The sequence below is a fragment of the Felis catus genome, chromosome E1 (genome assembly GCF_018350175.1).
Source record: "Felis catus isolate Fca126 chromosome E1, F.catus_Fca126_mat1.0, whole genome shotgun sequence".
NCBI lineage: Eukaryota > Metazoa > Chordata > Mammalia > Carnivora > Felidae > Felis > Felis catus.
Window position 1 is genome coordinate 56238558 of NC_058381.1, and position 24833 is coordinate 56263390.

The 24833-nt window shown below is 42.6% G+C and overlaps 1 protein-coding gene across 3 annotated transcripts; it reads right to left on the bottom strand.

Moving 5' to 3' along the window:
* Positions 1 to 325: 325 nt before the first annotated feature.
* Positions 326 to 24798, bottom strand: ACOX1 (acyl-CoA oxidase 1). 3 transcript variants are annotated; one of them, XM_003997166.6, is made up of 14 exons: positions 24551 to 24798; positions 24099 to 24258; positions 12595 to 12755; positions 10320 to 10427; positions 9169 to 9288; positions 8907 to 9022; positions 8347 to 8516; positions 7070 to 7232; positions 6441 to 6631; positions 6001 to 6180; positions 5759 to 5864; positions 5442 to 5585; positions 5090 to 5296; positions 326 to 4229 (listed from the first exon to the last, which is right to left on the bottom strand). In XM_003997166.6, the coding sequence occupies exons 1-14, from the start codon at positions 24657 to 24659 to the stop codon at positions 4179 to 4181; spliced, it is 1986 nt and encodes a 661-aa protein (XP_003997215.2). In that variant the 5' UTR covers positions 24660 to 24798; the 3' UTR covers positions 326 to 4178. The 3 variants fall into 3 exon arrangements, with proteins under 3 accessions (XP_003997215.2, XP_003997216.2, XP_019673836.2); XM_003997167.6 differs by lacking the exon at positions 12595 to 12755 and adding an exon at positions 19755 to 19915; XM_019818277.2 differs by lacking the exon at positions 24551 to 24798 and adding an exon at positions 19755 to 19915 and having other exon boundaries at positions 24099 to 24239.
* Between the last annotated feature and the right edge of the window lie 35 nt (positions 24799 to 24833).

Sequence of the window (24833 nt, forward strand, 5' to 3'; positions counted from 1 at the left end):
CTGTTAACAGAATGGAGGGCGCCCGCTCCAAGGCCGGTCGGATTCTTCCTCTGGTCCTCCTTCCAGGACTGCCGGGACCTGGGTTCCAAGACCGAACACTTATCCTTCAGCACTCATCCGAAGGCTGACCCGTGACCGGGTGAAGGGCGTGAGAAATGTGCTAAGACTGGAAAATTGACGTGTGAAACCACGAACAATTATCTACGGATCCCACACCCCGAAACTTAGGGAAGTGTCTATGACCTCCCGGTTCAGTTGTGAAAATCAAGGCTGCGGAGCCAGAATAGAACCCAAACACGGCCACCCAAAAAGGGCACGTAGCGCATTTTGTGTTAATTACAGGTTTTATTAAGGGTCTTGTCAAACTTTACAAAGGAAAAGGCGGTTTATGGTTTGGCTTACCCGCAGCCCAAGCCAAACAGGGCTGGCAGGGCACGGTTGTCTGATCGTGGTTCCCAAGTTCTGGACCCGTGCACCTCCTTGGTGCTACCACCTCTACCGACTGGCTCCGCCAGGGATGGGTAACAATACATGCTAACTAACTGCATCTTGTCAGGTAGGAACCAAACGCAAACCCTAACAGTAAAAGGGAAATAGGTAGCAGGTAATTTATACGCTCTGAAGAACACAAGTAATTTCCTTGAATCCACAGCGATTGGAAATTAAATTGTTTACAAACAAATAGTCTGAACATTATGTGGCAGGTCATGTATTTGCTACCTAGTCTATGAAACAGTTGACAGCATTGTGGCACAACAGCTTATTTTGGTTCAGAATTCTTCAAATCACTCCCCGGTTTTTCATGATCTTCCTAAGATAATCAATGGCCCAATTAATTGTAAAGCAAAGTAAGAATGAAACAAAAACCCCTGGAGATCCAGGAATTTGAAGGTTTGCAACAGCTAACACCTGATTACTCTAAAGGTTCCTCATGTTTCTAGGTTTACAATCACGGAGCGCAGGAACAGGTAGTGAAAATTTTAGTGTACAGCTAAAAGCACAAGTCCAGGGGTATTTTAAAATATTAAGTCATTTTAGCAATGTACAGTGTGACTTGGTCAAATCCTCCAAGAATGGAGTGTTAGTTGAAGTGACCTCTGTATTATTTCATGAAAATGATCAAAACCTTTATCCTGAGTAAGAATCAACAAAAGACTTTTTGTTGGTCTCACGTAGAAGAACCTATTTCCTGGCACTGCTTGGAGGCAACCAGTGACCCGGGCACACCTACCACATTTATAAAGATTAGCATGTGTGCAGACTGCATCTAATCTCTTCTTTCCAGCTCACGGGGACTGTGAGCTGCAGTCATCTAAAGAATTTCTGTTCCCGATGAATTTGAGCAGTTCTATTTCTCCAGCCAAAGCCCCGCACTGAAGAAAATCCAAAAAACAAGATCTAGCATGTTAACTTTAGGAACTATATAATGCCTCCAGGTATATGCGATCTGAAATTACAGGCAGGGAGTTCCCCGAGAGCATGTGAACATAGCTAATGTTGCAATTAAGCCAATGTTCTGAAGAAAAGCTGATACTTAGCACTGCTTTGTTCTGAAGACCAGAACATGAAAGGCCCTGAAGGCTTTGGAACCAACTGTGCTCTGAGATCACTAATGTCCAAAGGCTGAAATACTCCTTGGTATATATGTATCTAGTAGAGCTCCAAACACTTCAGGAAGAATCAACCTTCATCCGTTACAAATCGCAAAATCCTATTAAACCTCAATTTCCCAACTTTGAGTTCTGTTCACAGTACTTTTTCAAAAAGGCTTCCATCAGTATCTAACAGAAAAATCTTCCATCCTCTCAGCATTTATCCATCAGTTTGGAGAAGAGGATGTATCTTTGTACTTTTTGTGAAAACGGCTCACCGAAGAACCAAACAGAACGAAACTTATCTGTAGCAAAGCGTGGCTTCTTAGGGAGAGCAAACTGGATATGCTGCTTCGAGAGCGGCCCGTAAGCACGAACTCGCGCACCAGCGGGGTCCCGCACAGCAGCTGCACAACCACACCAGTGACAGGATTGAGAGCGATCTGCCCAGGCAGGCCTCACTCCTTCCCGTTTTGTTCTGCTACTGAACCTAATGACCTCATAAAACCGTACCTTAAAATTTCATCATTTCAGCTTATGTTTCATTACGTGGCATTCTCTTTCCCTCATGACAGTACAAATCAGAGAGGTTTTACTCTATTTAGATTACAGTGAATAAAGTTCAAGACAAAAATCCCAGTGTTAGTAAAAACAGTATCAAATATCAGATTTCGCGTTTAAGTAAACTCAACGTGCAGGACTGAAGTCGGCTGTTGTGTCTACAGCTTGCTCAGACCTGCTAAGATAGATCCCAGATCAATGCAGCTGGATCAGGTCCCAACTACAGATGATCATCTGTGAACAAGGTATTTAAATTAACCACTAAGTCTGAGGCAATTTTACACGTAACAGGCTGATATGAAGCAATTTAAATCTATTTTATTTCCCAGAATCTGAACTACTGTCAAGATCAATTCCAATGAAATTAATAGACTGCTTACTTCAGTCTTACAATTCCCAAGCAGCTTTCCTGATGGAAGGATTAAGGCTTGTGTCAACAGCGTTTCTGTGGGACCTGAAAATCTCATATAACTGGTTCCACTGGGATAGTTTTTATGTTGGGTCCCAAGGTAGGGAGACATTTCCCTGAATTATCCTACATTCTCAAGACTGATTACGGAACAACTGGATTCATGAGGCAGAAGTTACAGATACAGTGAACAGGTAAAAGAAAAAACAAACACAACAAAACAAAAAATCAGCTAATGTGTTGCTTTACATTGATTTTAAGAAAAAACTTCATTAGGAGGTCCATGTTTAACTTTTAAATGCAGAGTGATTGTGTAAATTAGATTTTGGCTCAAAGGACAATGTTGCAATTCAGGTCAATCTCCTAGGAACAGACTGAAAATAAAGCCAATGTACAGTAAGAGAGAGATTCTGTGAAACTGGCATTTATCCATTAGCCATAGTTTCGATGATTATTTTGATTCGACGATTTACATCCAAAATCAGAAGCCATGGTTTGTCAAAGGGGTTTTCTGTGCTCGCCCTGGGTGGAAGAGGTGGCCTGAGTGATGCTTCTATTTTATAATGCCAAACACTGTAACCTCCAAGCACTGTAATAGACTATTGAAAAATCTAGATTGTTCCAGAATATCCAGTTAGTATGGACACCACAGTCACAGTGACCATAACTGAGAGAGCTCTCCCCATACTCATTCTACTATGAAGGAACTGTGACCCCTTCTTTTCCTTTCTTAGCATCTCTTTCGGGACAGAGAAAGGGGTGGGAGAGGAAACACCACACGGCCAGAGGCGCCATCAGTTGCTAGAAGTCAGATGCAGAGATGATTTTGCTTCTTGCCCTTTCCTAAGAAGTTTGGGACAAAGTGAATTGCAATGCTACTGCACAGACGATTTAGGGATCCCTCGAATGGAAGGAAGAGTAACTCCTAATTATGCGGGACAGTGATCCTATTCTAGGCCTGTGCTGAAGTCGAAGAAGTCCTCATGCTGGAAAGGTGCTACCGTGAATAGTCAGGTGGAAATACCAGGTCGGCAAAGCGGGGCAAATGGGCACGTCGCGTCAATGTGTCGGGCACAAACTCACTCACGCTAAATGTCTTGGTTAGTTTCTTTCCCCGAATCCCTTTTCTTCAGTCCTGCTTCTTAGCCAGGGCCCATGACAGGAACGTTTAACAGAAAAGCTGGGAAGGGTTCTATCTACCCCGCTTAAAAAATACCTTTGCTTAGAAACACTTATATATCCAGTGATTAGCAATTAAGAGGTGAAAATAATTAACTACTCAGTAGTTAAATTCTACTAGTTATCAAAAGTCATGGCCTACTGGAACCGGCAGCACTACAAATGGAAGGCATGCTGCGTTTCTTAAAGCTTCTTCTGATGCTCGATATGTCTCTTGCAGTGTTAATTGCACTTAAAACACATCTGTTTTTTTCGTTTAATCTCTGAAATTTGTTCATTTTTTTCTTCATTTATAAAAAGAGGAAAGGGCTCAATTTATCATTTGCTCTATAGCTCTCTGAATTTGATAGAGATTCCAAGCAGATTTGTGTGATGAGTATAAGGGGAGCGGAGTACAGCTGCTTTCTGGAGCAAATGAAACTTCTCATCATGACCCTTCAGAGCTTGGACTGCAGGGGCTTCAGATACTTGTGGTAAGATTCATGGACCTGCAGGGAAGGGAGAGAGAAAAAAATCACTGACAAGCAGCTGGCGATGTAAAACAGCACACTTTTAATTGAGAAATTATCTGGACCTTATTTGGATCCTGATTTGAAAAACTAAAGGGGAAGAAAAAACGGAGTCAATTAGGGGATTTGGACATTGATTGGGTAGTTCATGAAATTATTCTTAATCTGTTTAGGTGGGAGAATGGTTCTGTGGTTACGTTTTCAAAAAACATATCTTTTAGAGATACCTACTGAAGTGTCTATGGATACAGTTATCTGGGATCTTGGATTTGTCTCAAAATAATCCCAAGGGGAGAGGGTGGGGGGCGGGGGGGTTCAGGTGAAACACATTGGCCGTGAGTGTGTCACTGAAGTGTGACCAAGGGTCCATAGGGGTGTACATGTATTCTATTTTTTGTATATGTTTGGAAATTTTCAGTTAGTTATTAAAAAGTCACGGAAATGAAAAACCTGCATACTGTGGGAACGACCCAGTTCCTTTCTGGATCTGTTACTCAAACAAAGTGACTGTCTAAGTGGCCACAGGAGCTTCCAAAGCTTTCACACAGGTGAGTCACTCTGAGGTCTTTCCTGCCTTAATATTTTTTATTTTTTTATTTTTAATGCTTATTTATTTTGAGAAAGAGAGAGTGCGTGAGCTGGGGAGGGGCAGAGAGAGAGGGAAAGAATCCCAGGCAGGCTCCATTCTGACAGCAGAGAGCCCGACGTGGGGCTCAGACTCATGACCTGAGCTGAAATCAAGAGCCGGAAGCTTAACGGACTGGGCCACCCAGGCGCCTCTCCTGCCTTCAAATTCAAATGAGGAGTTTCAAAAGGTGAAAAAGCATTGTTTTTGGTACCTCTGCTTTGTTCAGTGGGGACTTCTTGGCCCACTCAAATAAGTTTTCATACACGTTCCCATCATAACGGCCGAGCACAGAGCCGAGTGTCACATCCTGAAAGTCAAACGCATCAACCAAAGCAACAGCGTCTGGGCGAATCACAGTCAGCAGCTCCTTAATGCGCTGATTTACTTGGGTAATTTGAGACTCCGTCATGATGCCTCCCTAAGAGGGACGGAACAGGCAACGTTTAGACATATATTCACGTATGCCGACAGATATTCACATATCCGTGCACATACGCGACTGTAAAGTAGACCGCGACTATTTTTCTAGCAAAGAAAAGGACTTAAATTCGGCAAACACTGACCTGCAGAAAGTCCCCTGCCTTTTGACTGACTCCATACAGGCAGTACAAGAGACATAAATTCTTCAAGACAGTGTGGATGGACTTCTCTTGGATTTTGAGGAGTTTTTCTGAAAAGAGCTTAACTACCACATAGTGGCAATGTGCCTAGATAAAAACACACCAGGAGGAGAGAAGCTTTGCAAAAGATTCAATGCACAGCGACGAGGGCTTCTGCACTAAGAAAACGGGGTGGCATTGGGTGGGGTGAAGAATGGAGAGGGAGACAGGAAGGACAGAGGGAGGGGGGGAGGGAGGGGGAAGGGAGCATGACCACCAACCTCGCTTGCTCGAACAAGGTCAATGGAAGTTAGATTCCATGCTACCTCCTTGCTTTCTCTGTGAATCACTTCATTTTGAAGGTTTTTTGCAGCAATTTCTACTAATCTGTTAAGAAATGAAAGAAAACTGGAGCTTGCAGGAAGCGATGAGCAGTACTCAGGCTTCCTCCTCTTCCGTCGGGCCCCAGCCCCCAGGGCTCCCCCCACCAGCTGCCGATCCCAGCTCCTAAGGGTGGGCTCACCTGGCTGCGCGGAGTTTATAGGCTTCCGTTAGGCTGTCGGGGCTGTCGATGTCCACCACAGTCGGCCAGACCGCGACCTGCTGCGGCTGGATGCGCTGACTGGGCAGGTCATTCAAGTAGGACACCATACCACACATCAACTTTCCTGAGTGCACCTGGTCATAACTTTTCATCAGGAACCTACAAATCACCGGTACACATGCCTTCAGTACCTACACTCTCACGACACAGAGGCAAACTCTTGCAATGACTCTAAGCTGGATGACAGGTGTTTCCTACTCACTCGTCTGACCATGAGATAAAAACAGTGGGTCAGGATGGAAGGCAGAACCACAGACTACAGGAACAAATAGAACGTGAAGAGCAAACACGGGAACAGGAACCGATGAAGATGACGCAAACATTCTCGACAACGGCGACATCGCAAATCAGGTTCTCACCTAGCCGTCTGCAGCATCATGACAGTGTTCTCTCCCTCAAAGGTGCAGGTGGGGGTAAAATTGACATAAATGTTTGGAAGGCCGCTGCAGTGAGAATAGCCATGACCGCCACAAGCCATCCGACAAGCTTCGATGGCAGCATTAGCTGTCCAGGACGTGAAAGCCTTCATCCCGGCGGCGAGGGCATGAAGCTGGAGGGACAAAGCACAGGCCGTCAGAACGTGGGTGACGCCAGCAGTCTGGTCCGGGATGCAGCGAGGAGCACTCTTCCTCACCTAGGTGCCAGTCACTTGCAACATCACACGGCATGCGTGCGAACAGAAGCACGATCATGTCAGTGGCCTGAATTAGTGTTCCCACACTCCCTTCCAAACTGTTCTGCTTGGCAAAAAGTCACCAATTATGTTCCTTTGATTAACCAATGACCAGCATAGTACAGTACTTCTGAAACTTAAAAACAAAATCCACGTATCTTCATACGTGATCCACTTTCAATTAAAAAAAAAAAATTCTTTTGAGAATATATGGATTCTTTACCAGAAATCCCAACAATTAGTTCTCTCTGGACATTATCCAACAGGCGAATCTCAAACGGGAGGGTGCCCACAAGCGAATGAGTAAACACATACCTCGGGCAGTTCACTCAGGTCCCCTTGGCCAATGTCCTCATTAATCCGATGGTAGGTCTCCTTCATGTATGCGCCGACAAACTGGAAGGCGTAGGCAGTAGCCAGGAGTGGGAAGAGTTTATACTGCTGGGTCTGAAAATCCAAAATCTGTGGTTCTGGTTCACTAAAGGATACAGAAGAAAAAGAAGTAAACACTCACATGGAACTTACCAGGTGCCAGATTCTAGTCTAAACACTTTGATATATTGCAGTGGCTATTATTTTCTCCATTATACAGAGGAGAAAACAAGAGGTGAAAAACCTGCCTGAGGTCACACAGCTAATACGTGGCAGATCCTCAATTTAAGTCTAGCTGTTTGGCTACGGAAGACCATGTTCTCAACCGCCTTGTTGAACTGCCTAGGTCACACAATTTTCTAGCTGTGAAGTTCATATCTAAGTCTTTGCAGTATGACTAAGGAAACTGTATCTCACGACAACATACAAAATCAGAATCAACTTCGCAGAAGGAAGGCAATGATAAAAACATCTAACACTTAGCTGAATAAATTATTTTAACCACAATTCTGGAGAAGTCTCAATGAACAGAATTAAGTATCTGATGTCTAAGCAGGTCAGCTCTTACTGATTTCTTTATTCCTTCTGTAAGAGTTAAATAAAAAAGGTTATCGGGGGGCGGTGCCTGGGTGGCTCAGTCGGTTGAGTGCACGTCCAACTTCAACTCAGGTCATGATCTCACGGTTTGTGGCTTCGAGCCCTATGTCGGGCTCTGTGCTGATGGCTCAGAGCCTGGAGGCTGCTTCGGATTCTGTGTCTCCCTCTCTCTCTGCCCTCCCCTGCTCGCACTCTGTCTCTCTGTCTCTCAAACATGAACAAATGTTAAAAAAAAATTTTTTTTAATTAAAAAAAAAAAAAAGGTGATCGGGGAGTCACGTTCAAGTGAAAGGCAGCAGTAAGAACTATGGCCGGGAACACAAGAGGGAATCAAGTTTCACGCCACTTTCACCAAACCCAATTCATAGTTGTTAGTAGCAATTAAGGATTTTCAAATTGCCTTGAGTGTTCTAAACATTTCAATTGTAGAGCTCAGGTAATATTACTGTTTTTCTTAGAAGGCTAAAAATAACGTGACCACTCTCATCTTTCCACTTAAGATCCGGCACGCTGCCATCTTAGCTCATTTTGCGTAGCCAGTGAGTATTCTCTGTATCACATTTGAAAATTCCGGTATGTGAATGGGGTCAAAGGTAGGTCTTCGGCACTGATGCCACCCTTACCCTGGCTTGAGTTCAGACTGGTGCCTCACAGCGCTGTATCTGATGGCAATGGTGCAAGCCTTGGATAGAGACCGAGCGGCTTCTCCTACGAGGAAGGACCTGACAAACACCATGGTCCCGTAGGTCAGCTTGTTACTCACGGGCTTCACATACGTGCCATCAGGCTTCACCTGGACAAAGAACACGGGACTGATGCTTCCTTCTGTTAAACCCAACTGGCAGGTGGGGCTTGTGATTCTCCAAGTTTGGTCCCCAGAATGGCAGCATCTCCTGGGAACTTGCTTGAAATACAAAATCTCAGTCCCCATCCCGATCTACTTTGAACAGCCCTCCAGGTGATTCTGACACATGCTGAATGAAGTCTGAGACCCGCCGGTTTAGCAAACTAGAATATGCTCTTCATACCCGCCAACCGCTTTTGATTTCATGGTCATTAATAAAAGAAGCATTGGGAATAAAACTCTATCATTCCCTTCTAAAAGAACAGACCCTTCTAACCCCGTGGTTATCAACAGCTGCTGAAACCCCAACGTTTGACACCTCTGCTCCTCTAAATATACCTGGGCATACTTCATCAGCATGTTTTCTCTGGGAATACGATAATTGTCCATCTTCAGGTAGCCATTATCCATCTCATCATAGCCAAATTTGGGGCCGATATCGCCAACAGTAATACCTACCACAGAAGAAAGGAAAGTCACCAGATGTTGACGCTCTGCGATTCCTGGCTGGCACTGGCCTCTTCAGCTGTGTGTTCTACTTTCTGCAGAAGGAAGTGATCGGTTTAGCTCTTTACCTCAACATCAGATGAACAGTTCTAACCTGGCAAAGGCTTATGGGTCCCAAGTTCACGAATCGGTACGATGAAGGCATGTAATCCATAGCACTTGCCCTTTGTGATGAGCTGGGCAAGAACTATCGCATGATTTGAGGTCTTTCCAACTGTAACATCAAAGAGAATGAGACAGAGAAGTGAGCGCAAGCATTCGTACACTTTCAAAGGATAGAGATGAGGCGGAAAAGCCATATGTTAAACACCATAAGCCGGGAACTCTCTGGGCGTCTCATGACCGCACCATACCCAGTTTTCAGAAAGAAATCCACTTAAGCGGATAGTTATGAAAATGTATTGAATTTTGGTAAAGCAATCCTTTGTTTTACATATATGTAAAAGCTTTTATACAAGTTTCATTGAGATATTATTAACCTATCACATTTATAAGTTTAAGGTGTACAGCCTCTTGGTTTGATAGTAATCCTCCATTTTAAAAAGACTTTGCTTTCTTTTCTACTTTTTTCTCATTTGTTTACATAAAAATTTTTTTTTTAAGATAACCATAAGACCACTATTCATTTCCTTTTTCTCTCTTACGGAACTGCTTTCCAGAACAGTGGCCACTAGCCACATGGGGCCCTTTACATTTAAATTAATTATAACCAAGCAGGGAATACTAAGTTACTTTAAATGATGACCAAGGAAACTGAGCTAACGATAGGAATGTTGGGAACAGAGGCGCCTGGGCGGCTCAGTTGGTTGGGCAACTGACTTCGGCTCAGGTCATGATCTCACTGTCCGTGAGTTCGAGCCCCGCGTCGGGCTCTGTGCTGACAGCTCAGAGCCTGAAGCCTGCTTTGGATTCCGTGTCTCCCTCTCTCTCCCCCTTCCCTGCTCATGCTCTGTCTCTCTGTCTCTTGCTAATAAATAAACGTTAAAAAAAAAAATTAAAAGAAAAAAAAGGAATGTTGGGAAGAAAAATTAAGAAAAGAGAGTAAGAGGCTGAACTCTCTATGTTGTAAATATAGACATATCTAGAACATGCACTGTAAGAGACTGTGAAACAGCTCAGAAGAGCTTAAGGCTGAAGAGTTCTCTCCAGACTTCAAAATGATATTCTTGGACAAGCTCTACATTCTACACACAATCTTGTAATGACTCTTTGAAACATCCAAGAAACGCTAAAAACGTCACATACGTCCACCCGGCCACCACTTGATGGAGGTCACGGTAGGGCTGTTGAGAATGAACTCCTGAGTTTCAGGGTCGTAAGTGGCTGTGGTTTCCAACCCTCGGAGATGAGTTCCTAAGGAAATAAGTTACATTCACTTTGGGTAAAATATGGGCAAAAAAAACAACAACAACAACAACACAGGGTTAAATCTCCTGCCTCCTCCTTTCAGCTCTAGAAACAGCTCAGAGAACAACAAAATCTAAAGGCAACAAAACATTTGTATATGAGCTACAAATAGCTGCTAACCAAGATACATTAATTTCCTATCTTTTTTTTTTTTTTTTTTTTTTTTTTACAGAAAACTCTATGGGGGTGCCTGGCTGGCTCAGCTGGTGAAGCCTGTGACTCCTGATCTCAGGGTCATGAGTTCAAGCCCCACACTGGATGTGGAGCATACTTAACATAAAAATTAAAACAAACAAACAAACAAACAAACTCTACATCTCAACATGGGGCTTGAATTCATAACCCCGTGATCAAGAGTCACGTGCTCCACTGACGGAGCCAGCCAGGCATCCCCATCATTTCCTATACTTAAACCAGACAACTCCTATTAGGTTGAAAATATGTCAAGCATGTTCTGTTTCTACACTTGAATTGATTCACCTCTATGACAGTGGATTTGTAAAATTATTTAAATCAACCAGAAGACAATGTAAAGGCATTTTAGAATCATATTTTCAGAAGATCACAGGATATGAACATAACAGGGAAGCTAAACGTCTCTTTAACACCTCTAAGCTTTAGTATGCCAACGTCTACTCACGTATTGTGTTTACCACAGCAGTTCAACATTCTGGACTTCTCTATTTACGAACACTAAGATAACAGGTGACAGAAAGAGACTCCAGCCAAAGTTCTTGTAAATTAAGGACTTATTTCAGAGGAATGGCTAGAATAGAAAATGAGACTTTAAAAAAAACTATAATCACTATGGGGAAAAAGAGCCAGAGCTCTGACTTTTGGATTTCTAAAGATCAAAGAATAAGGTGTGAGTTTTCCAATACTAGGCCTTTAACCTTTAACCTGGCTGGTTCATTAGCGTGACAAGGAAGAGTTCCCGGTTTCAGACGTTTATTGGAGATGGACAAGGGTTCATGCGTTAGATCCTATTATAAATGTGCCAAAATTCTTTGAAAAGTTATGGAAAAATGTTCTAAGTGACACTCCCTCTAATAACACTACCCTGAAGCAAATGCTGAGGACCTTTTTACCAGACTGGTTTGATAATGACAGACCTCATTAAACACTTTGAAACATTTAGAAACTTCCTTTATGAGTGATCCACAACCTTCCCAAATGTGAATCCAGGAACCAGACACTAAGATTCATTTCACCACAGAAGGTTTTTTTTTTTTCTTTTTAACCAAAGAAGTTTTTATAGAAAAAGAAGTAATACAGTAACAGAACAGATAGTGACAAATTGTTTGCAAATGCACAGCCGAACCAAACAGTACTCCACTTTCAGTCTTGTGAAATATGACTCAGCACCAAGAGCCAAATTGGCTGTAAAATCAAGATGAAGTTGTACACGCAGAAGGAGCAAGTGTGGCAAACATACATCAGACCAGTTGTTCTGAAATCTCTAAGTAGGAGAAGACAGAAGGAAATGAATAGCAAACACAGATACCAATTCAGACCAGATAACAGGGACAGCCACCATCTCCCAGACCAATGGCCTAGAAGTGCGGCTTATCTTATTTTTGAAATAACCTTTGGCCAAGCCAACTTCAGAACTTTACTGAATCAAGGCACAAAAAAAGTCAAAGTATAAAATGCTCACATTATGGTTATATAAAGCCACTCATTTCCCGGAAGCAAGTCAAAGAGCACATGTACTATTAAGCTGTGTTTCTTCTGGAATTTGCGCAAGTTCATTAAGCTATCAGTAGCAAAGGTAATGAGAGTAATAAAGAAAAAAAGATGGGTTCCGATTCCACATGCACACAAATCCTACGTAACTCCAGTGAACTTGAAAACCCACTCAGGAAACAAATCCTTGACCTACTGAAGGGGAACCATGAAAAAGAATAATCAGCCTATCTCTGTGCTAACATAACCTTTAATTTCCACTGACCAAGGCAATGTCTACGCCAAGACTTGTATAAGCGAAAAGCCTGGACTCCGCAGAAAGATCACGGTAGGTGGCGATGCCATTGCTAACCTGTGGTGGGCTCTCCCTGTTTGCTAAGCTTGCAGAGTCCCACCCAACCCAGAAGGTAGACTGAATGCACCATACCATGGCCCATCTCTGTCTGGGCATAAGTGCCAATGATCTCCAAGTTCCAGGCGGGCATGAAGAAGCGCTCCTGTTGTTCCGCGGTTGCCTGGTGAAGTAAAGTAGGCAAGAACATGCCCAAGTGAAGATCCAGAGGCTCAGGCCGCCCTCGGTGCACAAAACTTCGAAGAAATACCAAGGATGGGCATTTGAGAGAAGAGTCATCAGGTGTGAGAGAATCAGCAATGTGAACAGAGTAAAGGGAAGGAGAAAAAAAAATTCTTTTAAGTATGGGTTAGCTGGGTAGACTTTATCATGGATAGGAGCACTGCCCCCTTTTGTATTACTTTCATAAACTCTTGGCAAATTCCATTTTCCTTAATTTGGCGAGAAGTTTTTTCTTAAGCTACTCAACCCTTGGATAATTAATCTGGGTTGAGGACTGGCTTCCGATTCCAAAGCCTGTGCAGCGCAGAAATATGCGAGTCGGGCAGAGGATTCCACCCTTGCAATTAAACCAAAGGAAATAAAAAATGTGAAGAGGTTGTATGGAATGGAGAATTCAAGTTGTACAATGATTTACCCTGATGAGAAGGTGAGACCGGAGAACTTTGGTCTCTCAGGCCGACAATATGCTCCCCCAGATAAAGTTTCTCCTAGATGCATTTTCAAGAATGCTTCCAGGCTGGAGTGCTTTGTGCTGGCCCATAAAACATCCAGCACAGATCCACACCCCTCACGTGAATCTGGTCATTTCATTCAGATTCATCACAAATATCCAGCCAGGCCCTACTGAAACAATTTAATACAAAAACGGGCAGTGCTCTGCATCTGGTAATTACGTGCAGAAATAAAAAAAGACATGCAATTTCTAGGAAAGACCATAATAATAATTACAAATAACAGATTCATGCATTACAAGGCGGTTAAACGTGAATTATCACTAATGATAATAAACATCTTAGGTTTAGTAATTTTGAATCCACTTAAAAAAAATGTATTTCATTTCTTGTTTTTTTTTTTTAAGTAGGCTCCACACCCAGCATGGGGCTTGAACTCATGGCACTGAGATCAAGAGTCACATGCTCTACCAACTCGGCCAGCCAAGTGCCCCCGGAATCCACTTTCTAAAGTCATTCTTTTCCATTTAAAATCTGCAGGTGCCTTAGACTTGTGTGAATTTATTTCCAATAGGAAGTAGATTGATATGCCTTTGTTCTTTTTCCACATTGCTGGCATTCTATTTAACTTCCAGCTCTAACTTCATCAACTATATACTGCTCTTATTATTCTATTAGAAATGAACTGACACAACATTTCAGTTTTAAAATTTCTCAGTTTGTTCCGAAAGTAAGGAGGGAAATAACCGGGGCACACTGCCCAGGCAAGAGCCGATCAACTGTCTTCCAATCGGGTGGCTGGGCTTTCAGCTATCCGATCACATAAAAATCAAAGAACGTGCAACCGATGTGCTCATTTTACAAAGAAATTAGACTGAGGTGAGTTAAGTGCCTTCGGATCAAGAAGATAATGGCAGAGTGAGGACAGGAATCCCACCACCTAATCACATCTTCTGATTGGGGCAGTTCTTATCCAAGTGCAATGAGGACTGAGCACAATGATGAGGACACCAGGAAACCTTGCCCAGATCAGAGCAGCCATCCTAGGGAGCAGCAAATGGAAATCCTGTAAGGTGTCAGCACTGGTGGAAAATGGGTGAAAGGTCCATGGGATCTCTCTCTGCTATTTCTGCAACTTCCTACGAAGTTATCATCATTTTAAAATAAAAAGTTAAAAAAATAGTGGAAATCCTCAGATAAACACATTCATGTGATGAGAGAGAGTGCTTTCACTCACAAACAGGAATGCCACTGTCTCCAGTTTCGAAAAGGACGGTACCTAGGAAGAAAAATAAATGCACGCCTAGGACGCAACAGAAGAAAACTCTTTGAACCAGGGCTGAAAACTGAGGCTTGGGACCAGCCACTTTTAGGGCTGAAAGACTACTATGCGTTACTAGAACCCAGGGCAACTGCTGGTAAAGGCAGGGCCACTCTGAAGCACCCATCAGACGCCTGGGAGGGGTCTGCATCAGGGTGCCGTATAATGGAGCAACAAATACCAAGGTTACAAAAATACACTTAGTAGGGCAGGGGTAAACTATTGTAATCAGAAACCGTTTGGAGGGGCACCTGGGTGGCTCAGTGGGTTAAGCCTCAGGTCATGATCTCACAGCTCCTGAGCTCAGGCCTCGCACAGGGCTCTGTGCTGACAGCTCAGAGCCTGGAGCCTACTTCAGATTCGGTGTCCCTCTCTCTGCCCCTCCCTCTCTCACTCTCTGTCTCTCCAAAATAAATAAACATTAAAAAAAAAAAAAAAAGAAAGAAAAAGAAACCGTTTTGAGACCAAAGAATGTTTTTAGGAGAAAAATGTCTCTTGTGACTAAGATAAGGACTATTCACAAGTGGATGAAATTTAGACACGTGGCAAGGAGAAAGTGACTGGATAGTTTTTGTTTTTATTTATTCATTTTTACTTAAATCAAGTATTTGTTGCATAAAGCTGGTTATGCATGATAAAGATTATACATTATTTTTAAATAATTTATTTTGAAATTATAAAGGACGAACATTTTGCTATGGTGAAGCGGTGCAGTCAATTCTTTTAAAACCATTAACACCTGGGGCGCCTGGGTGGCTCAGTCGGTTGAGCGTCCGACTTCGGCTCAGGTCATGATCTCACAGCTTGTGGGTTCGAGCTCCGCATCGGGCTCTGTGCTGACAGCTCGGAGCCTGGAGCCTGCTTTGAATTCTGTGTCTCCCTCTCTCTCTGCCCCTAACCCACTCGCATTCTGTCTCGGTCTCTCTCAAAATAAATAAACTTAAAAAAAAAAAACAACAGAAAAAAAACCATTGACACCAAAAGGCCTGCCCAGTATCTGCTACGTGATACTGGCCTGGAAAGGCTGGTAGCCAATGCTGAGGACAAATTATTAGACTGATAATATATAAGAAAGAAAGAACTCAAAATAGCATCTCCATGGACAGCATGATTATAATGCCAGGGAATCAACAATAAAATATCATCAATAATAAGTGAACTTAGAAAAGCTGTAGGCTATAAGGAAAAAAACCCACTGCATTATTATCCATTAGGACCATTAAAGGAGATATATCAGGAAAGAGAAAAACAAATTATAAAAGCAACAAAATGTTTAAAAATGTTTAAGTAACTTAGCTCAGGATATTAAAGATTTAATTAAGAAAAAAATATCAGGGGTGCCTGGGTGGCTCAGTCGGTTAAGCGGCTAACTTCGGCTCAGGTCATGATCTCGCTGTCCATGAGTTCGAGCCCCGCGTCGGGCTCTGTGCTGACAGCTCAGAGCCTGGAGCCTGTTTCCGATTCTGTGTCTCCCTCTCTCTGACCCTCCCCTGTTCATGCTTTGTCTCTCTCTGTCTCAAAAATAAACGTTAAAAGAAAAAAAAAATTAAAAAAAAAAAAAGAAAAAAATATCAGCACTAATGGGATGGATAAAAGATAAATAACAGAAAAGAAATTGCTAAGTCCTGGTCAAGATGTCAGTCCTTTATTATAATAAAGATAATACTTCCCAAGGAAATATAAGGATTTAATGTAACACAGATTTGAAATTCCTGTAGAATATAATTTAGATTTTGACAAATTAAGATCATAATTCTCCCAGAAGTATATAATAACACCAAATATGTAGGTCTTAAAATGTAACAATAGCAGGCTTATCTTACTAGATTTTTAACTATCTTACAATGCAATAATGAACCAGTGTATGACATTTATGAGAAAAATGGACAAATCAACGTAATATATTTTAAGGTTCCAGAAATAAATAGAAACTCATAAAACTCTAAGAAGAACCGGAAAGAATTAACAATGGGAAAAAAACCCCACTAGTTAATAAAACATAAAATTAGTATGGGATTCATTCATCACTCTATACCATATACAAGTCAAAGCATTAAGCATCAATCAATCAAACAAACAAACAAAAAAACTGTTAGAAAATAGAGAATAATTATCCAAGCTATGAGGAAAAAATTTTATACCCACTCAGAGAAGGATGCATTAAATACAGAAAGCCAAAACGTTTAACAGACGGCAATAGAAAAAAACACTGGAAGGATACTATATAACCATGTAAGATCAACACACAGATTCTACTGAATCAATACTCAGAGAAAAATCCAGTTCATCCATAGGAAATGTACACAGTAAGCCAAAACATGTAATAACATCCAGGCTCACTGGCACTGGAAAATTAAAACTTCAACTCTTAGATATGAAAGTAGCAAAAGCATTTAAAGTAACCACGCTGACGGGGTGTATGGAGACACAGTATGCTAGAGAGTCCCTAAATACACTATAAAAAGGTTCTGTGTTAAACTATGAAATGGAGGCTATACAATGTTCCTTTCAATACAGTAATTCACATCTGAGAAAGACATTCTGAAGGCATAACTCCAAAGGACACAGTTTTTAATAAAGAAGTTTATATCGTTATTAAAAACAATAGCGGGGAATTAGAACAGCCCAAAAACCGCGGGAGCGTGTCTCACGAGAAGTTCAACAGGGAAGAGACTCCAAAGAAAGAGAACAGGAGACAGAGCAGTGAAAATACAAGTGGAGAAAAACCAGTGGCTTACACAATCAAGTTGACGATCTATTTCTCGAGTTTCAAAGGAAGAAAGGTGCTTTAGTTCATATTTGAGTATTAGAGATGGGAAGGTGCAGATATAGCCCATCATTATTCCAGGATGGTAACTACGTATTATATAAGCTCTATTTTCCTGAATAACAACAACAGAAAACAAAGCAAGAATTGCTGTAAAGCGGCCACAACTTGAAATGAACAAGTATCTGTCAAGACCAAACATACCACCTGCTTTGTGACCCGGAGAAATGTATGGCCAGGATGATTATCACTGGACCACGTTCCACAGACGGTCCCTTCAACACCAGAGCCCCACGGAGAGGGTGCGCCCCTCAGCCCACACCTCTGCCTTTGCTTAAGGGTACAGACCCAGAGACCAAATGTGCGTCCGGTTTTGTGCACCTACACAGACAGGTGAGTCTTTAGAGGAGAGAAGACAGAAAACAGGTGATCGAGACTTCGTGCAAGAGACTGAATTTTAAGATTCTTGAGGATCCTGGGATGAGCCTGAGCAATACCATCTCCTCACTTCTCCGCAGCCACCTAGAGCTGAAAGAATCCCAAACTCAACGTGACCGCCAACTCTGTGACAATACTTTAAACAATTGTCATTAACCATTCAATGTTCCAGAGGCTCAGGACTTCCTCCCTCTGCACAATTTGCTCTATTTCCAGTCTCTTTGATGTTGAAGGACTTCTTATTCTTACCCAGTCACCGGACGCAAATGAACTGACAGCCCGGTGCTCCCGGAAAAGGACAGTAGCAGACACAGCACGACAAACACCAATATGAATGAACAAGATTCCAGCAAAGCAGCAAGACCCAATCTCACAACCCTGTTCTCTAAAATACAGAGATTAAGACAAAGCTGTTCAAATACAAGAAAATATCCGAAAAATAAAGGCAGCAAAGGAAAGAAAACTAACAAATGCAAACTCACCCAGAACAACATAGGATCTCAGTCCGATTTCTGGGCTCCTCAAGCCGGTAAACTTCAAGTTCCAGTTTCTTCCTCTTTCAAAATTTAGGGCAAGTATACATTTACATTGTAGTTTACAGAGGCAGAAAGGTTAGACCGATATACATATCAGGCCTATTTAGCCTCAGAATAATTTACATCTTTATGCCTCCTATAAATAGCACCACTGTAAGTCAAATTCCACAATGATACATACAAAAACAAAACAAAAAAAAAGGGCTCTGTACCACAAAACTATTTTAAGATTACAAAACTGTCCCTCTCTTTCTCTCCACCACCTCCACCCACCAGGATGACTGTAAGAGTGTTACATTCCTGCCCTTAGGCAGGTTACTTTAGCGTTGGCCATCCCCGGAGCTCAAGTCCTGGGTGTCTTGGCCGGGTGTTCGTAAGACAACATCACGACAGAACCTGCAGCTCTCACGGGGATCATGATAAAGAACATCTTAAACCATTTCACAAATCAAAAAGCACCAAATCAAACACAAAAATGAAGGGTATCTCCGTCCCTTCCTCTTTTCCTTATTTACATAATGGAAGCATTATGGTAATTAAGGAATGAGACTGGGCAGCTCAAATTCAAAACCCCCAAACCTGCCAATGGCCTTGTCTATGAAAACAAACCTCTTTCACCTTAAGACCAAGCACAAAACTTTTTTGAGTAGGGCATTTATGAACAATTTAACCAATGACTGACAATACAAAGTCCAAAAACACATAAAAGGAAAAGATATAATAAAAAGACTACTGTAGTCGGGGCGCCTGGGTGGCTCATTCGGTTGAGCGTCAGACTTTGGCTCAGGTCACCATCTCACAGTTCGTGAGTTCGAGCCCCCACATCCGGCTCTGTGCTGACAGCTCGGAGCCTGGAGCCTGCCTCGGATTCTGAGTCTCTCTCTCTCTCTAACCCTCCCCTGCTTGCATTCTGTCTCTCTCAAAAGTAAATAAACATTAAAAAAAAAAAAAGAAAGAAAGAAAGAAAGAAAGACTACTGTAGTCAAATGCAGAGAATCCTGAACCTTTCCCCAAACTGCCTTACAGCCCAGCTAGCAGGCAATGGAAGAAAGATTAAGACACTTAAATGCTCCAACCCTCTGCCCCGCCCAGAAAATCAGCATCTTCAGCTTCATTAAAGCAGAGAGGCAACTTCCAGATGTTGCTGAGCCATTGACACTCACAAGAATTTCCAACAAAGTCATCTGTATAATAGACACCAACACAATTTTGCCATGTTTCAATCCTATCTCTCCAAACTGCTCAACAGTCATTAAAATGGGGTACGCGTGAAGCAGGGGTAAAAAGGCTTTCAGAAGGAACAGTGGAGGATGAGAGTCCTGGGCACATTTATGGGGAAATGACCTAGGAGAAAACAAGAAGCTGGATTTTATTTAAGGTTTGACATCTGAAAGACCAAATCCCCAAAGGGTAGCAGCAGGAAAAGACGAACACCAGGGGTCATTTGTCAATTTAAGTCCTGAGGTGGGTTACCCACGGACCCTCAAACGTGGACTAACCGTGGCCCATTTCCGTCTGGGCGTAGGTGCCAATTATCTCCAATCCTTTGCAGGAGAGCAGCCATTTCTCTTGCTGAGCAGTGGTGCCCTGATTCAGCAAGGTGGGAATAAACATGGAGTAATTGAGGCTCACAGGTTCCACAAAATTGACCAAATGTATTCTACAGGAGAGAAAAGAAAAGGGATCTCAGCCTTACTCTAGAAACTGCATTCTACTACCCATTCTTGTCAGACAGCCATGGCCCTCAGGGACTGAGGTTAGGACAATTTGAAGCCTTCTCTCAAGCAATTAAATCAGAAGTTTACCATTTCCCCAGCAAAAAGGCCAAATCCAGTGGTATCTACTGCCTCCCCCTCAAGTCATTTCAGGGCCAGAAATCCTCTTTAATTCTACACTTCATCCAGGAAGCAAATTCTACCCATGTTTTATAGCTTAGAAACCCCTGTGTTTTTTTGTTTTGTTGGTGTCGTTTGTTGGTTTGATTGGTTGGATTCTTTGGAGTGTGTGTGTTTATTTTCAGATTTTACTTGTTCTGAAAATCAGAAGGAACCCCATAGGACATTTATTTGTAGGACTGTTAACAAAAGCAACTAAATAGTTTAATCTTTCCCTAGATAAATAAAGCAAGCATCTAGGATAGTAAATATATACTATACCCCAGGGCCAAACCACAGATCTCTAAAAGTCTTCTGAGTTTACAGATGGGTAAGTAGGTAATGTGAGAATGTTAAACGTTTACTGCTGATGATCTTTGATAACCACTCCAGATTAAAGGAATTCCAATCATACTAAAATTCAGTCTTCAACTATTTTCTCATAAAACAGAATCTGTGGGTGCACCCGAGTGGCTTAGTCGGTTGGGGATCTGACTCTTGATTTCGGCTCAGGCCACGATCTCACAGTCATGAGATTGAGGCCCTCGTTGGCTCCCCGATGATGCCTGCTTGAGATCCTCTCTCCCTCTCTGTCCCTCCCCTGCTTGTGCACCTGCACGCTCTCTCAAATAAAATAAATAATAAAACAAACTGTGCAATAGTCAAAATACAATTTACATACGCCAGTCAGCTTGGTTATGCCATTAAAGATTTTACCAGGGTCTATTTTACTCTACCTACCTACCTACCTACCTACCTACCTACCTACCTACCTATCTATCTATCGATGTTAAAGGACAAAACAAGTGTCACCTAACTGCTTTTCACAACTCTGCAAGGAATGAATAGGAAGCAGTGTCACCGGTTTATCTTGGTCTGTCCAATGAGGACAGCATGAATTAAAAGAAAGAGGGAGAAGGCTATCAGTTCACTTTTGGGGATTGAATCCCAACCCCACCGCCTTTAGGTTGGAAGATCACCTTTAAGGGTGCTGTGGACAAGCTGAAACATCTAAGGAGTGCCTGGATCCGAGAAACATCAACAATGCCCTTTTAACCCAGAGATTCTAGACTTTTTACACCGGTGTCAAATGTCAATTTAAACTAAATGGAGAACAAGAGGAAAAAGGAGGGGTATGAATAGAAGAAGTGAATTGAGTTCGCTTCCCAGTAACTTGGATTAACAGGAGTTTCCTGCTGCTGGACTGTAGAGAAGCAACACCCTGCCTCACTGAAGTGAGGGTCAAAAGCCTGAGGAGGTGGATAAATGTAGAAATTGTTCTCTCAAAGGTAAGAACACCACCGCATTCCTTAACAATCATATTTTCCTAAAAGAGGAAACAGACTTAGGAGAGTTTCTGAGAAACAGAAGCAGTAATTTAGGTGCTAAAAATGGTGGCAAGATAAGACACTCCTATTCCCTGGAGGGAAGTGAGGAGCTGTGGGTTTATAAAATGACGATACTGACACGATATATAATTCTGGGAAACTCAGAGAGAAAAATACGTGACACAAAACAGCCTGCCCAATGTTTATGTTAATAAACATAGTGAGATTCTTTCGAAGATAGTCGAAAACCAACTCATGAACAAAATCCCAGTGCTTGTTTTTCAATTGTTTCATTCCTCCTGAAAATGCTTTTCAAGGAATCAGCTGTAAAACCTAAAGAGAGTAACAGATACCACGGCTGATCTTCATCAGAATTTTAAGCATTCTTAAGACCATTTTAGTTTTCATAGTAAAGAGGACAGTTAATAGACAAAATTACAGGAGAGTAGATTAGGAAAACAACTTTTACATTCCCCAAACAGCAAGGTTTTTACCCCGAAGACTGGAGAGCACATTTCTTTTATTGCTCGAGTTGAGAAATCTCAGTATTTTACTAATATTCCATCAACTTTAAAATATTCCCATATGTGAATTTTATTTTGAGATAGGAGAAATAATTGTAAAGAAACCAGTAAATGCTCAAAATCTCCAGAAAGAGAAATATTACTGTAGTTCATCAGTTCTAGCATGTAATAAGTCAGGTGTATCTCACAACTAACAGGATGTCATAGTTAACTGGCTGCATTGCTTTCTTCTTAGCGCTACGTGAAACATGCGTGTTAGTTACAATGGATGGCAGGTTGAAGCTCAATGGCATTCAGTAACTGCCAAAACTAATTTTCAATCCCCTTTTCTCGCAGAAGTTGATCTCCCTGTCCTATCCTAGAACCACTGGAAGGATATCAAAAGGTGTGTTAAATTTTGTACTCTACATTCCCTAAACAGCAAGGTCTATATCATGAAAAACGATAGACGAAACTGGCTTGTGTCCTCTGCTCTTTAACCCACATAAAGGAATTTGTTCTACTTCATTGTGACTTCACTCCACTCCGGTTACACCACTGATTATGAAATCTCCTAACCAACTCTGAAACACATAGCATCAACCATTTAAAAGCAAAATGAAACAAACCTCTTCTTTTGGGTCGTTTCAAAAAAGAATAAAATCTTACTAAATTCTTAAATTTTACATAAAACCCAATTCAGGTAATTCAGACACATAACCATCTAGGAGTTACTCAACCTCAATACTCCCACAGCCATGATGAGTTACAAACTTCAAAAGTGTAAAAAGAACATTTGGAAGCGAGTAAGTACTCTGATTTGGACTACCAAAAATAAACAAATCCTAACTTTATGACTAAAATGGCAAGGAGTTCTCAGGCAGTCCTAAGGGCCACAGTAAATGATTCCATCCTCCACAATAATAACCAGGTCAGACTGAAAATAATTAGACACCGAACATATTAGAGGCAGTAGAATAAGGGAGCATTTATATTACTACATAAACGCAGAACTTGTAACATGTCCCATTCTTCTTAGCTCTTGAATATACACCATTCCCGTCACTTACTCTTTACTGATAGAAAATACTGGAATCCTTCTAAAATGTGGAAACCTAAAAAACGAAGTGCCCAGGAATAAACAAGAAGCATGAGAGGCTACAAGCCAAAGAAAGGACCTTGTGCTAAGGTCACGTAATTATAGTGTTTATTTAGATAAAGGCAAAAAAAAAAAAAGTGCTTGTTTCTAATTAAAAAACAAAACACAACAAAAAACAGATGGTCTGGAAAAACTACATACTCTTTTCAGCATAAGGACCAAGGCGTTTTGAGGTCTCCTATGCCCAAGAGCCATTTAAATCACATTGCAACCAGATTCAAGAATGCTGCGTTCTTAGAATGCTTTATATTCAGTTCTGAAATCTTCATCCAACCCACATTGTCCATTATTTTAAATTCAAGATCTACACTCTCATACGGAAAGACAATCTGCTATTGCTCCAAGATACTGTTTGGTCTTGCAACTAAAATTTGTCCCAGGGTGGGGGCGCCTGGGTGGCTCAGCTGTCTGACTTCTGCTCAGGTCATGATCTCAAGGTTCGTGGGTTGGAGCCCTTTTGTCCGGCTCCGTGCTGACAGCTCAGAGTCCGAACCTGCTTCTGATTCTGTGCCTCCCTCTCTCCTTGCCCCTCCCTGCTTGCTCTCTCTCTCTCTCTCTCTCTCGCTCTCTCTCAAAAATAACCATTAAAAAAAATTTTTTTTAATCATTCCAAATCCTGCCTCTAAATTTAACAAGCCTCCTTCTTACAAAGAGCAAAGTCATTTTGCAAGCAACTCAAATCACTCCAAGTTGAGATGTCTGAACCAAACAAATGGGTACTGATTCTTAAGAAGGGGAAAAAACCCCCAAAACCCTGCAGCATCTCCATTCATTATCGGCCTTCTACAAATGTCATCCTTTTAAAGGGCTTCCAGTACAAAAGCAGACACTGTTTTTCACACACATAACTTTAAAGTGGAGTGAAAATATGCAATTTGAGTCTTCAAACACCAAGTCCGATGGAAAAGGAAGCCACAGGCTGCGGGTTTAAATGTGAAGTTTGGGCTTGGGCACTGCATCTATGGGAAGGCATACCTACTTTTTAAACCACACGATTTCTTCAGGGTCTGCGATGCCAAACTCCCTCATCTTCTTCACCATGCTGGCGCTCTTCTTAACAGCCACCTCGTAACGCTGGCTGCGACTGAGGAAATTCAAGTCCTCATGCTGGAAGTCTGGGTCATTCCGAATCAGGTTCTCTGCAAGGGAGTTAAAGGGCATCAAGAGGAAGACAGAAATTCAGGGCTCCGTGACACCTTGAATCCCAGCAGCTTTCAGGGTGCGGGCACGGGTCCCCTCTCGGGATGGACGACATCCGTCACTCAGCCCCGGGGGGGCCCCAGGGAGTGGGGGTCCCGGCTCCCCTACAGCTGAGCCCCGCGCGGCTCAGGCGCTACGGCCTACTCTCCCCAGCGCCCCCCCACGATTCCTCATCGAGGGAATCTCGAGCCGCGCTCGGGCAAGGAGGGAGGCCTCCTCTGCCGCCCTCACCGATCTCTCGGCGGCGCCGGGTGTTCTCGGGGCTGCCGTCCAAGACGTGCGTGAGCAGCTCCGGGTTGAAGCTGGCGGCTTCCCGCTCCCTGCGAAGATCCTGGTTCATGGTGGCGACCGGCAGCGGCGGTGGCAGCAGAAGCCAAGGTGGCGGCGGCGACAGCGACGACGGGTGCCCACGGCTCCAGCGCGGGGCCGGCCCTAAGAGCCGCCCCAGGCCGGCGCGAGACCCCGCCCCCGCTCGCCTCGGCCCGCCCCGGCCCGCCCCTTTTCCTTTCCAGCC